Below are 15,370 nucleotides of genomic sequence, written 5' to 3'. Positions count from 1 at the left end.
CTGCCCCGAGCCCTTCTACCACCACCATCCAACAACTGCAATTGTTGATGCAGCAATGCAACATCTGAACACTGATGGCTGAGGGCAACCATGAATGAGTACCTTAAAATGTAGCATAATGTGCTTGTGACTTCAAGGGAGCACAATTGTCACCTGCATACAGGGGCGGAAAAATGGTTCATTGCTTCGAACTGTGGGAGGGCTTTTTTAGATGATATGGTGCTGCCCTCTTTTGGATCGACCCATCATAGAAGCTGAAGGAATAAATTTGTTTTTGAAATTACTTGTTAGCATTGGTGGACCCCCGAGGCCAGCAAGTCCATGTCTGCTCAGAGACACATCTACTTTCACAACCTTCAAATCCTAATTGTATTGATTTATTCCCAACCGTCTGTTCTCTTCATTTTGTTGCATTTCTCTTGGCTGTCCTGCATCCAGTATACCTATATGCATGTTTTTTATTACTGTAAATTGAGGGGTTCGTAGTTTTTGAATGGAAGGCTCTACTTTACGAAAGGAGAGATGGACGCCGTTTGAACGCAGCTTAATTGAAAGGACGTCGTCTGTGATACAGCACGACCGAGAACACGCTCTGCAACTAAAACCACTTCTTGCTTTCCCTTACTTCAACAGCCAATCAGAAGCTATCAACATAAAAACACGCTTGATTAGCATTATTACACAACAGAATGCCATTAAGATAATCTTAGTATTAAATATGATGCTCAAACATAAAATGATCATGAATAATATAACATAAGCTTACATTATTATTGAAGTTGGGTAAGTATCCAAAGGCAATGCCTGTCACTGCACTTTCGAAGCCTTTATTCTTATTTAACATCATTTGCCATTTTGTCAACTAACAATATCTCATATCATCAACAACACATTATCTCGTGTCTGTTTTAATGGCACCTTTGGAGGTTATTAAAAAGGCTGCCATTTTGAATGATCTTTTAATTCATCTGAAGTCCTGCATGTATCAACATCACTGGGATATCAAATACCGGAACTTCAGCGTATAAAAACCATTGGAGCAAGTCAAACGTGTAATGCACACTTAGAACCAGACGAGGTCAGCAAAACAATTCAATCTTTGTTCCGACATACTGTACTGTACATTCGATTCTTTGATCTGCTCCACCCACTAAATGGCACGCATTGCTTTTCTAACATGAGGGAGGCTATCCTATGAAAAGTATCAGTCCAATCTTCAAAACTGTTGCATGCTGGTCCGAGGCCCCTCAACGCAAATGTTTTGCCTCGATAATGAAGCAATTTCCAAATTTCTAGACCCTGAAAAGTTGCTATAGAGAGACCAGAAGAAAAAAAATAATTTGTAAAGAAACATCATTAGGTCGCACTATCCGAAGGCATTGCATATAATCAACTGTAATATTTACTCGGGCGAGATTTATATAGGGTTGTTTGTAGAGAACTTTTCTGTTAAAGAAATTGACGAAACATGCCTATCACTCCATATTGTCAGGGGAAAGGGAAAAAAACTGTTTCTATTTGAAGTTTCAATAAGTGTTTGTTGAAAGGTTCTGTTGAGATCAATATGCTGGAAATGTGTGCAATTTTTTACATTTGATCCGAAATACTGTACATCTGACTCCTCCTTTGGAAGTTAGTGTACCTTATGTGAGCCCTCCCCTCTGCTGGATTCTCTCCTCTTATTGTCCACATCTCAGCCTGATGACAAACAGTGCACACACCGAGTGGACTTTGGACACACATATTTGGGATTTTTAAATGTGTATGGTCATATTTGCCCCGGTAAGTATCATCCTCTTTGATTTGTATTTTTCTTTTTTCAAGGAAATTAATTTAATCATTTTACCTATACAGTAGATGAGTTTGGTTTCATGCACTTAAAACTGAAGTAATACTGAGGTAAGAGAGCGAATCTTGATGTAAATATTTTGGTATTCGGTATACTGCTACATAAAACGTTCTCATTTTTAGAGTGCATGTATTTCATGCTTTGAATCTTGTAAAAGCAAGCGATATTGTGAAGGTGCAGCTGTAGAAACCTTTGATGTGAAAATGAATCAGCCTGCACTGCTGCGGCCACCCTCTAGTGCACAGTGAGCAGCACTTCCCACCTTTAAATTATTCAGCTTTTGTCTTCAAACCAATTAGAAATTGTAATAATCAGTCCCGTGATTTATTAATGGGAATACATTACGCAATAGGCCACGCTCACTCCGACACGTCCCCTGATAGTCTTTGCCCGTGAATGCTTTTGTCCTCACATGACTGCTTCTCATCTTCTCTTCCTCAGATTTTTGCCATTTGTGCGTTTGCAACATGCGGCGGCTACTATGGGCACCTCCGGGTTAAAGTGGACTGTGCAGACAGTAGACAGAGTAACAGGAGCATCAACATTGAATTTGACTATCCGTTCAGGTACACCACGACCACCGTGACTGACAAACCTCTGACCCAGTGAAAAATATTCACATGAACAAGTTCATGTATTGACTGTGTTGCATACACTTTTTTTTCACCATAGAAAAGAAAAACCAAAAAATGAACACTTCCTCCCCCACTAATATTTCATTTTTATGAAATGGGGGCTTTGAATAACGTTCCACTTTTATGCCAACATTTTTTTAATATTATTATGGTTACAGGCTGAATATTTTTTCAACATTTTTAGTGCTTTGTCTTGATCGAGGCCTTTAAATAGGTTGCTGAGCTATTTATGTTTCAGAACAACTTGTGGATGGGAAAGTGTTGCATTATTAATAAGTTGAAAAAGTACACATATAAATGGAGTCACCATCTGCTTCAGACAGGTTCGCTATATAAACGACACGCTTTGTGAATTTTTGATGTCTCAAACTTCCGCCAACAGTCGATTCAATGAGATACTTTTTTTTTTCTTGAGGAAGACACCTCGCATGAGCGGCAGAGAAAGAGATGATCTCTGTATCCTGTCACTAAATGAAGCGGTCTTTGAGCGAGCAGGCCCAAAGCATTGTGGGTGCACGTCTCTAGACAAAATCAATAGTGGAAACATTCTGGCGCGTCAAAAGGGACCACTTCAGGTTACAATCTTGACTGATCTGGCTCAGAGTGCATTTTGGTCTAATGATGCCGTGAAGCGTCTCAGACAAAAGGGCCCTTTAAATGGGACCGGCTTCCTGCCTCCACATCACAAATGAGGTAAGCTCATTTCGATGAAAGTGGAACACAATGTCTTGGGCGAGCATGAGCACGCAAGTATTTTTATGGCCAAATCTGGAGAAATCATTTCTGTAAACCATTCTTTCCATTTATTTTCAAACAAGGAAACCAAGCACCCATGTAAAAGTACACGTTACACGAGTTAAAATGAACTGACACTGGTACACTTACTGACATAAACAAGGTTTAGAATATGGCCCAGGCAGCATCGCAACTTCAAGCGCGCAATGTAATTGGAGGCTGGTGCTTTTTTTTTTTTTTTTTTTTTTTTGTGGCGCGGTGACAGCGAACATCTCACTGTCAGTCACTGTCACTTTGAGCCGAGCATCTTATTAACAGTTTGGCCTGAGGGGAAAAGCGACACCGTCACTTTTTGTTTCGTGACTTTCTAGCATTCAAATGTTCCCGAGCTTAAAGTAGAATTCAGGTAAAACACCCGTCCATCCATTTTCGAAAGCATTTGTCCACATTCGGGTCACGGGTGAGTTTGCGCCCCGACTACATGCGGATTGTGACAGGGTAAAGATAAAATTAAATCATCAAACTATAACGTACAAATACGAACAGTACTGTATGTCTTATCTGTAAAATGAACTGACCATCCTATCACAATCTATATTTTCTCTTGACAGGCTGCAACAAGTGCATTTCAGGGCTCCGCTATGTGAAACAAAGAGGGAGGAAATTCTCTTCCTGGATGGCGACTTTTCCTCCCCTGCTCAGTTTTTTGTCACCGTGGGTGTGATCACGTTCCTTTACTCTCTACTGGCAACTGTCGTCTACGTCTTTTACCAGAACAAATACTTGAAAAACAACAGAGGCCCACCTGTGGTCAGTGACGTTTCGGTCTCTCACGTAGCGAGGCGAGGAGTTGTTGGATTAATTTAGGCGGGTTTTGTCCTCTTCCTTCTGGTGTGCAGGACTTTGTGGTGACAGTGATCTTCTCCCTCATGTGGCTCGTCAGTAGTTGTTGTTGGGCCAAAGCGCTCTCTGATATCAAGACGGCTACCAAGCCTACCAAGGTGCTGCTGCTCATCCCTGCCTGCTCGGCTCAGGAGAACAAATGCACAGCTGCCCAGGAACCTCACTGGTCTCGGCTCAACACATCTGTGGTGGGTTGAAATAAAGCATCTTCAGCAATTTTATATATATATATATATATTGCATGCATGTACCGGCGTTATGTAATCAATGTCAAGAACTAGGTACAGGTGGGTTGGACTTAAATTGGAGAGGGCAAAAACATTTAGTCCAGGCGAAGGTTGATACATGTGAAAGACAAAATGATCAGGCAGAGGTACTACAGGCATGAGGCAAAAAAAAAAAAAAAACAGAGTCAAAAGACTTTGACACAAAACAAAAGCGTTGCAACGTGGCCTGGGTAGAATTGACAAAAACTGACAATGAGACAAGCCACACGAGGGGAATATATACAGGGCTTGATTGGGGATGTGATAACAGGTGAGGGCAAAATAATCAGGGAGCAGGTGTCACAGATGAGGAAGGGGATGAGGAGACTGAGAGCAGCCAGCAAATCATGGTTAACCACTCATCCATCCATTTTCCAACCCTTTTATCCTTACGAAGGTTGCGGGGGTGCTGGAGCCTATCCCAGCTGTCTCCAGGAAGTAGGCGGGGGACACCCTGAACCGCTTGCCTGCCAATCGCAGGGCACACAGAGACGAACAACCATCCGTGCTCATACGAACGGGCAATTTAGAGCGTTCAATCAGTCTGCCATGCATGTTTTTGGAATGTGGGAGGAAACCGGAGTACCCGGAGAAAACCCACGCAGGCAAGGGGAGAACATGCAAACTCCACGCAGGAAGGCCGGAGCCGGGATTGAACCCACGACCTCTCCGCTGTGAGGTTAACGCGCTAACCACTGGACCACCGGGCGATTTAGGCTACCGCGCTAACTTCCAATGTTGCTCTCATCATCTCAATGTTTTTTTTTTTTTCAATTTTTCCACATTTTAACCACAATTTTACGATAGAGGAAGGAAATCTTATTTCCCTGAGGGAATGAATAAACAATCCAGCAGCAGTATCAAAAAACAACACATTATGTTTGTATTCCTTTTTTTTTTTTTTTTGGTGGGGGGGGTGGGGGGGGTTGAGTTTAAACATTTTTGCACTGGCATTTGCCAGGCTGAGCTCCTGGGGTTCAATCATGACAACGACAACATTATCTTATGCCACTCTGCCTTTTGAATGACAAAGAGTTTGATAAAGCTATGCCACTGTACAGAAAACAGACAGAAACGTAAGGAAGGACACACGTAGAGGAAGTTACTCCACAACAGGATTAAGGATTAAGACGGTTAAGACAAACGCAAGTTTATTTATCACATGAATGTTTCAGTTGAGTCACGGCTCTGTATTAAATATACGTAGGATAAATATATATGTTTGATTCTCAGCATCAGCCCATCTATGATACATTCTTTTGATTTTCTCCCACCAGGTTTTTGGTTTTATCAACGTCATCCTTTGGGCTGGAAACATTTGGTTTGTCTTTAAAGAGACAGGCTGGTACAAGATGGGGCAGAGGTATCCCACCAGGAGCAGTTCGGGAAAACGAGAAATGCGTCAGCGACTCTACAGCGAGAGCAGCTTTGAAATTCAAGAGGAGAATTTTGGTCCTCAGCCGTCCAAACACAACAACTTCAACAAGACAAAAGAGGATTTAGGGATGCAGGCGTACCGGCAAGGCAGCTTCAACCAATCACAAATGAGCCAGGGCCTCCCGCAAACCTATCTTGGCCAGCCAGTCATGTAAGACGGTAAAGGAATGGCCCTGTGATCATTAGCAATCACAGCCTTTTATCTTGATGTTAACTGGATTCATTTGACACTTGTATTACAGTAAAACTGTTTTGTTTTCATACATCGAAAACTTTTGACGTCATCTTTACTGACCACTATGATTTCAATCTAAACAACACGCTCCAAAACAAAAAGAGGTGTGAATAAGTGGAAAATGTATGTGGTGGTACTAAGTCAGCTAATGTGCGTAGTTTATATGTTATTACAGTAAATATGTCTGGTATTGAAATGTGTTATCTTTTGATCCGTACAGATGTATAACAAATGTATGGAAGAATAAAAAACTGAGCAAATGGTGTTGTGTGCAAGCACATTATTGCTGTAATCTTTTTTTTTTTTATTCATTCATTAAGCTTCGCTAAAAGACAAGACAACCAATTTGGAAAAACTACCGGTAAGTTTCGACAAAAATTTAGATTGGTATTTAAGTGCCCCCCACTGAAAACGTTTCAAGAAGAGAAAACAAGGCTTGCTGCAATTTAAGAGGTAGAAAACAAAACGGATTGTTCATTCGTTAAATTGTTGTCTTCTTAGTGTTTATTAAAACCCTTGCTTCGGGTGCCTGGGATTAAACTGCAAAAAAATTGCCCCTCAAAAAAATGTGCTCATTGTTTTACGAAACCGCTCCAAAAAGACAATGTTTTCGTTGAGCCTTGCATTTTTCATGATTTTTGGAAAGGATTTTGAGTGGCACTAAGTACAGCAGACCAAATTTCATCTTCATTATTTATCTCGATAGAAACCATCCATCCATCCATTTTCCGAACCGCTTAATCCTCACTAGGGTCGCGGGGGGTGCTGGAGCCTATCCCAGCTGTCTTCGGGCAGTAGGCGGGGGACACCCTGAATCGGTTGCCAGCCAATCGCAGGGCACACAGAGACAAACAACCATCCCCGCTCACATTCACACCTAGGGACAATTTTAGAGAGTTCAATCAGCCTGCCATGCATGTTTTTTTTTTTGGAATGTGGGAGGAAACCGGAGTACCCGGAGAAAACCCACGCAGGCCCGGGGAGAACATGCAAACTCCACACAGGGAGGCCGGAGCTGGAATTGAACCCGGTACCTCTGCACTGTGAAGCCGACGTGCTAACCACTGGACTACCGGGCCGCCCTCTCGATAGAAACATGGGCTGTTATTTTCCATCATGTCTTCTTCATCTTTATTGTAAGATTGTAAACAAAATGCATTTGTCCACATGCAAAAAAAATTATTTCCAAAGATTGGTTCGGTAAAATTCAATGTCGCGATATTGCCTTGATTGGATTTGAATTTAAAGCAAAAATACATCTAAATTTAGAAATCCGAGGCTTCTTCTATGTATACAAAGGCTGATTTGTCTTATCTATTGTTCACAAATCTAAGTATGTGTTCGTGATCACTTTGCGAGACAGACTAATTATTGCAGAGGCATGCCTCAGTCTGCCCACATTGAAAGGGCACGTTCAAATGTGCAGTTCGATCATTTTTGTAATTAGAACGGCCATTTCTGTTGGCGCCCAAAGACACTCCTGTGCAATAATCATGCTGTCGAATCAGCATCTTGAGGTGCGCGAGTTAACTCGGCAAAGGAGATGCGCTCACAAACACTAAATCAGACAGCTATGAAAAGAAATTTGGCGAGAAATAGGCCCTTTTTTTGTAGCCTTACTAAATTCTTGCACAAACCCGTCTTGACTATTAAGAGCCCGATTTTTAAAAGGCCATATTTTCTCCTATATAGATATCCTTGCGTCCATGGAAAAAAGAAACAAAACATGTCAGCGGTGATTCAAAGCCAGCAAGCAGAAAGCAAAAGAGAGAATGCGAAATGAATTAGAAGTTCTTGGGGAGAACATTAAAGTGTGCGCCATGCGGAGTACCTGGATTATCTCCATCGCAAAAACCAGCAGGATAATCCCTCCTGGTGGCTGTTTCATCCCATTCAGACAATTAATGTAATACGTGGTCATATTTAAAACTCCCATGAATGGCTTGTCTATTATCTTTGTTTTGACAAAGCCCGACAAAGAAGAGATTCTCGTTCAATTAAAGTGTACGCCCGAGACCTCGATACTGATCATCCATGAAATTAACTCAGAAGATCCTGCTGTTTGGAGAGCCCAGATTCATGCGTTGCACAATGCCAACACTGTTTATTGTTAAATACCTCAGAGTAGATTTGTAGAAAGGGAAGTGTAAATTGAAGTGTAGTGTCTATCCTATAAGACAAGATGCAGTCTTTGCAATTTTTGGGGGACGATGTTGGGGGAGAGTCGGGCTTTCTCTTACTCCGCGTGTTCGTTAATTACGGATGATGGAGACGATGAACAGTACCTTCGAAGGTTTTATTGTTCTTTTCTGCAGTTTACGTATCGATTCGGGCTTCTGAAAGTTTCAGATTTCGTCAGGAAGCCCAGAAAAAATACAGTCATGAGAATATATAGAGACAATGTGATAATGAGAGGCGGGGAGTTACGCCTCCATGCAAATCCCGGAGACAAAGAAAGGTCGATGCAATTCGATCTTGGCATGTTGGGAAAGTCCAGACCTCTCCCGCTGTGCGTAAATCTTAAAGACCAAGTGTGAAGTAAAGTTGGCCAACCATGTTTTTGAGTAATATCAATGGCTGAACAATTATAAGCATATTTCCGTTATTTTTTTTAACGTAACCCTTCCAGATTCTTTGTTTAACCCTCCCCGGGGGAACTTGACGGCCTTCAGGGACTCTTCCGAGGTGGGGGTCAAGGGGCACTAAAGTAAGCAGGAAATACCTTCAATAGCATTCTACATTCTTTGTTTCAAGTGTTTGAACAGAACCAACAACAGAGAGGGGCTAAAAAAAAAATCACAGGAAGGAATAGATTCCTTAATGAGAAACTATCATTCTACTTTTCGACGACTCAATGTTGTTTATTGAACGCTCCAATTCCAACGTTAAGGCCAGACCCGGCCTGCCATTTTTTGTCTCCAAATCTGCTCTAAACATAAATCGAACGTGTGACGGTATTTAAATTTGGTTGTCAATATATCACAACCATATTCCAAAACCTTTATCATGAGATGGCACTTGTTCCAAGGAAGAATATTAAATAAGGTTGATGATAAAATGTATTCATCACTGTATTCTTTATATGTCAGAGAGAATGATGGCTTCACGACAACTGCCGTATATGTTTAAGAGGGGCTAAAAAGGTTTCCATTCGCAGAGCTCATCAGTGAAGGCCATCCAAGGCTGTTGTTCAATGGTGAACATCTGCCTGGAATTACATGCACTTTGTTATTAAGGCCTCAGCATGCAGCAGTCTTCTATCTAGTCCAAGTAGTTAAATGACGGGGAGAAGTGAGGCTCCTCTCTGCGGGTGCCGTTCCTCACACAATCGTTAATGGCACGCAGGTGTCCGGGGGCGCTTCTCTGCAATAGTAAATTACAGTGCACGTGCTCTCAGCCTGACAATTTGGATCAGTATGTGTGAAGAAAATAAAGGGTTGCATCACAGGATAGATGTCCCACTGCGTTTTGTATAGTTCCATGAATCCTAGTTGAGCTAATGTGTTACAAGTTTGCGTCTCACATTTGTTATGGGTCTATTTCAAGCAGTGTTCAACGTCATTTTTAAAACAACACGGCGTAGAACCTCTAATGTGCATATGATATTGAACATGCAATGCTCATAATATTGGGTACACTGACAGTGAAGCAAGAGTTGGATCTCAAAAGAGTTGGATATATATATATATATATATATATATATATATATATATATATATATAATCAAATATAAATGTTATAATTTATAGTTATTTATATACATTTTGTTCTTCTACTTCTCCCTTTCATAATTTTGCTGCTGTAAATTGGGAATTTCTCCATTGTGAGACAAATAAAGGTTTTCTTATCTTATTTTATCTACACACACACACACACACAGGGGGGGGGGGATTTGGATAGAGCACTTGAAGTGTTGGTTGAAAAATGCTCTTAAATTGTCCACCTGATACTAAGGATCACCTCTAGAGAGCAGTATAGCGTTAAACAGTATGAACCATTGCACTTGTAATCCACTGCAAAACTCCAACCACCACCATCATTGTCATAGTATCCATACATTATTTCAACTGTTTTTTTCCTCACAAGGGTTGTGGGTGTGCTAGAGCGTATCCCAGCAGTCGTAGGGAAGTAGATTGCTGGGAGAGGCTCGCAGAATGAACAAACGACCATTCACACTCACAATCACACCTCAGGACAATTTAGAATGATCAATTCATCTACCATGTATGAGTACCCGTAGAAAACCCACGCAAGCGCGTGGAGAAAATGCAAACCCCACACAGAATGGCCAGAGCCCGAAATTCATCCCTGGACCTCTGTACTGTGAGGTGGACGAGCAAATCAGTCGGCCACCAGTGCCACCTTTGTCATATTAATAATAACAATAAACATTTTGTTGAATGAACATTTCTGACTTGTCAATAAAAATTGCGCATTATTATTTTCTTTATAATGTGGAATATTTGACACAGCTCTACTAAATGGGTTTCGGGTTTGTTTTAAAGGTCAACGTAAGTTCTGCCTGAACTCATTTTTAATGAAAAGAATCAACATGGTCATGACGATAGCTCACTTAAATTCAAGATAATCCGTTGACGCAATTCAAGACGAGAAATTGTTTTAGCATCCACTTCTGGAACACCCTCTGGCTACAGTAGAGGATTCCCAACAGATTGCTTGAGGGGACTTTGAGCTGTTGACCTACTCTCTGGCTTGTCATCCAATTTAACTCCCATTAGGTGTTAAGCAGTGCATCTGTGATTAAACTGTTTGATCACCTCAGCGGCTGTCAGGGTGCGCTATCGTGAGAACCCTTTGGTGGAACTGAGTGCATTACAGGTGTTATTTGTGTGTGTGCGTGCGTGTGTGCGTGCGTGTGTGTGTGTGTGGGTGTGTGTGCGCAAGCGTGTGTGCGTGGGTGTGTGTGTGTGTGTGTGTGTGCCTATTAAAACAAAATGGGATTAAGTAACTCTATATTACAGACGATGCTGTTATTTAATCATATGTTCATGTATTTTGCTCAGTGGGATAATGATGTTGTGTACGTATACTCTGGCTGCAGGTCTTATTCTCCTCGATGTGTTTAGGCTGATCCATCAAGTAAATATTAGCACTTGCCGCAACCTTCTGTCTCCTATTGTGTTTATATTATATTCAAAATTGGACCACGCTATGTCAAAGAAACATGATACCTAATCAGAGTAGACGGACGCAAAGATTGTACTTGTTTGGGGAAAAAAATAGTCACATGAAGCTGGTTCATTAAATTGCAAACTTCAAAGTGATTGTGCTTCATACTGGCCCTTAAGCTACGTGCAAACGTACACTCAAACTTGAACCGAAGCCTTAATGGAATCCCGCGTTTCTGCTTGTCGTAAGAATAAAAAGAAAGATGTCCAAATCAAGAGTCGAGGGAATACACAAATCTTTTCATGCATGCATTTATTTACTCCATCCTATGTTTTTTTGTCGTCTTTTTTGTGAAATACATAAAAACAACCACACTGGTAGCCCAGTGAAACATCACATAATTACATGAAAATAGGTTTGCAAGTGTGGTGGTGGTGCAGCAGCTTCGAACTTGATAGTCAAGCATTTTTGAGTGCCCTCACACTCTGTTTAGCGAGTCACAGTTCATTCGCACACACTGATGCACACACACACAGACGGACAACACAAAGCACAACTTCTGCAGCACTCTGGTATCGCTCTTGCACTGTTTTTTTGTATTTACATATTGACAGGTGAGTTGATATTCGTTAGTGTGTTTCATCCACAGTCCATTTATTTTCTGTAATTCCATTTGGCAAAAGTCCAAGTTGTTGTTGTTTTTTTTTCATGGGAGCGTTTCAAAATCTGGATGCAATCAATAAGGAAAATGTCCATGGGTTTTGAGGTGTCATCATATTTAAGACACAGAAGACACTTCTGTCTTGCTGGTGGAGACTGAACTCTCATCCTCCACCATGCCGCCCATTCCAATAGTGCTCAGCATGCAGTTACGGAACTGGAGTAAAGAGCAAAGGGAAGAGTTTCAGAACTGAAGTAGCAACCTTTCAAATCACAGCCAACCGAGACGTAAAATGCTGGACCAACCTGTTTGTTCATCAGCACATAGATGACGGGGTTGTAAAGGGCCGAGCTCTTTGCAAAGAAGGCGGGGATAGCAGCTGTCAGGGCAGAGAAATAAGCTCCCTTGTTCATGAAGATCCAGCCGGCGAAGGTGGCATATGGGGTCCAAGCGATCAGGAAGCCAAAGACCATCAGGACGCACATACGTGTCACTTCCTTCTCAGCTTTTTGGGTGGAGGCAGAGTCCTGCTGCTGGGCTGCAGCCTTGAAGAAAATCACAGATGTCGTTCAAGACCTACGTTCAACTAATTTAACAGTGTTTTGGGGAGGAGGGGGTGTTTTTGTTGTTCAATATTGTAACAGATGGGCGATTAAAATGCAATGCACTACTTACAGCTTTGACTGTAAGCACGAGGCTGCCGTAAGTGAAGAAAATAAGGAAGACGGGAACGAAGAAATGGACCACAAACATGTAGATGACATAGGATTCATTGTTGTAGCCTGGAGCCAAAGTGTAATAGTCGGGTCCGCAGGAGCACTGCATGCCCTCAGGGAGATATCTGCGGAAGAGTTGACATATTGCATCAGGCTACTTAGAAGTAATCATCTTGATCGGCGGTTAGCACTGCAAGAAGATTACAATTTGGAGACAATCAATTTTGTAATTTCCCCATTGCGGGAAAAATAAAGGCTATCTTAATCTGTGTGGCATTTCATGCTCTCATTTTGCTTCCAGGGTCCAAAAGCATGCAAGGTTTATTAAGGGCTCAAGAATTTGAAGCTCTCTGCGAGTTAGCCTTCTACATGTACGGCAATCAAGCAAGGGTGTACACTGCCTGTTGACCTTCAACACCCATTCACCGCCATTCACAGTTCTATGTCAAAGATGTATTTTAACGGGGACAGTGAAAGAGTTAAACAGGTTGTACGCTTCGGGTGGATGCATTTAAATAGGTCTACCTGGACCAGCCAGCCAGCGGGGGTGCGGCACATGCAAAAGCCATGACCCAGGTGAAGAAAACTCCAGCTGCAGCGTGGGTCCCAGTGAACTTGAAGCTTCCCATAGGTTTGCAGACAACAATGTATCTCTCCACAGCCAACACAACCAGAGACCAGAGAGCGACTTCACCTGTGGGAAACTTTGCTTAGCAATTGATCTTTAACTGCCACTTTAAGCAAATTACACCCAAACTGATCTTACCGCCAAGCGTGGCCATGAATCCCTCGACTGCACAGGCGGTGGCTCCCAGAATGAAGTAGCCATTGACAGCGGATGTGATTGTGATGGTGAACCCGAAGGCGCACATGATGAGACCAGCCACAGCCAAGTTGACCAGGATGTAATTGAGAGGTTGCCGAAGTTTCTTGTTCTGAGCCGTGACCAACAATGTCAGCCCGTTGATGGGGGTCCCGGTGCAGATCAGGAAGAACATGTACAAAGCCAGAAGCCTGTACCAAATGGGGTCCGCCAAGTAATACTGCTGGTATTCAAAGGGACTTCTAACAATCCCAGTCCTGTTGGACATGGGGATGTAGAAGTTCTTGCCCTCTGTGCCATTCGGCTCAAATTGTCCTTCCCAACCCATAGTTGTGAAGTTGGTTTGTGGGAGCTTCTGTCCGTCCAAACTCGGATAGCGTGTCGTCTCAATTGGTGTTGAAAGCCAAACCCACTCCAGCAGCTGAAGTCGTCCTGGGTGTTGTTTTATACCCCCTGGAGGAGATCCTCAAATTGGCCAAATTAGATTACAGGAGGATTGAGAGGCAGTGTACAGATCAAGTCTGACCAATTATTGACTTTGCCAAAGCATGAAGGCAATGCAGGTCACGTCTTTAACTATCGACCAACCATCACACACTTTTACTTCATGGGGACATGATTTCATTGACTGTGACCCATATGTCAACAATAAACTCTTTTTTTTCTGAACACGAAGCTGATTTAACTTTCATCATTATTCATATGTGACCTTTTCTGCAAATAAATCAACAGTGTATCCTCTCAGCGCCCTCACTAACAATCGCTTTCCTATGATGGTCCATTTCATTGATTACGGATACAATTGCTATGCACACATAGTTTGAAAAGTATGTATTGCTGCCCGGCTCATATACTTGTAACGAAAATACTAGATTGGAAATGGCTGTCAGTATGACACTTGAGCAAACAACAACCACAGTAATAAAAGTATCAGTCCAACGTGTTGATGGCCCTTTATTTCTTTAGTCATGAATCCCATGCAATTCACATGAACACGATGAAAGCAAATACAGTAGTTATGAGTTAAATGTCCAAAACTAGGAGCATTAATTTTCTCAGCCAATAAAAAAGTTTTAGGCTTTGCTTTTATGGAAGCTTAATGTGAGGCATCAGGGAACATACCGTCCAACTAAATGTTGAAAACAAAAATTTCCTCGCTGTTATAGTCACCTTCCTGAGAGCTACACATCTATACATATACGCTGTATTTTTAATCAGTCTGTCTGTACGGCCCAGTACCAAATGACCTATGGACTAATGGTTAGGGACCACTGATTTATCCTCCTCATCCAAATACTGTATATCTACATATATTTTCAAATGTTCTTATTATGCAGTCAATATTTGTGTCTATTTTTTATTTTGTCTTCAAGGAAAGGAAAGCGGCCACTACTGTGCACCGAGAGGCGGGGGCCTTGGCCCCGTTATTGACTAGCTGCCACTGACTTGTAGTATGGACACCAGATGCCACTTTCGCCATATGGATCTTCACACAATCGGACTACTGTAATCTCTGCTTTCCTTACATTTGTGTGTGATAAGCAACCGTACGCATTCCAATCCAAGATATACTTGTTTTGCAATGAATAGCTCATGGATATTTAGGCCACAAAATTAGGTACAGCTTCACAAACTAATGTGAGCACTGTGTCAAAAATGCAATTTTCCACGTTACATATGTTAATCAACATAAAGGGGATTAAATCACAGAGGAGTTTGAGTTTCCTGACATAATTACAGTTTATCACTTCCACAGCTTGGCATCCAGAAGTCACTGTGGCCGTCCGCTTCTCAGTGACTTGAAGAGGAAGTGTGATCAGGTTAATCCACTTATGGGTCTACGCCCGTGTTTCCCAACTTTTACTGAGCCGAGGCACATGGAGTATTTTACACAGGAAATGTCTACTGTATTGAAATAACGTACCATTTTACTTGGTGCGAAATCTGGGCCTATTTTAGTTGATCCCAAAGCTGATATGC

At 41.9% G+C, this 15,370-nt stretch overlaps 2 protein-coding genes across 2 annotated transcripts; one reads left to right on the top strand and one right to left on the bottom strand.

The window, feature by feature from the left end:
• Positions 1-1,697: 1,697 nt before the first annotated feature.
• synprb (synaptoporin b) lies at positions 1,698-6,323 on the top strand. Its single transcript, XM_086117889.1, has 5 exons — positions 1,698-1,782; positions 2,291-2,415; positions 3,831-4,029; positions 4,119-4,310; positions 5,666-6,323. The coding sequence occupies exons 1-5, from the start codon at positions 1,759-1,761 to the stop codon at positions 5,978-5,980; spliced, it is 855 nt and encodes a 284-aa protein (XP_085974015.1). The 5' UTR covers positions 1,698-1,758; the 3' UTR covers positions 5,981-6,323.
• Positions 6,324-11,485: 5,162 nt separating this feature from the next.
• Positions 11,486-13,823, bottom strand: LOC147201191 (green-sensitive opsin-like). The gene is made up of 5 exons (XM_086118514.1): positions 13,334-13,823; positions 13,093-13,261; positions 12,527-12,692; positions 12,157-12,396; positions 11,486-12,067 (listed from the first exon to the last, which is right to left on the bottom strand). Exons 1-5 carry the CDS (start codon positions 13,716-13,718, stop codon positions 11,969-11,971), a joined length of 1,059 nt encoding a protein of 352 aa, XP_085974640.1. The 5' UTR covers positions 13,719-13,823; the 3' UTR covers positions 11,486-11,968.
• Between the last annotated feature and the right edge of the window lie 1,547 nt (positions 13,824-15,370).

Source organism: Hippocampus guttulatus, chromosome 8, assembly GCF_054856545.1.
Source record: "Hippocampus guttulatus isolate MCC_2025c chromosome 8, RoL_Hgut_1.0, whole genome shotgun sequence".
Lineage (NCBI taxonomy): Eukaryota > Metazoa > Chordata > Actinopteri > Syngnathiformes > Syngnathidae > Hippocampus > Hippocampus guttulatus.
This window is presented reverse-complemented; position numbering and strand designations above follow the sequence as displayed.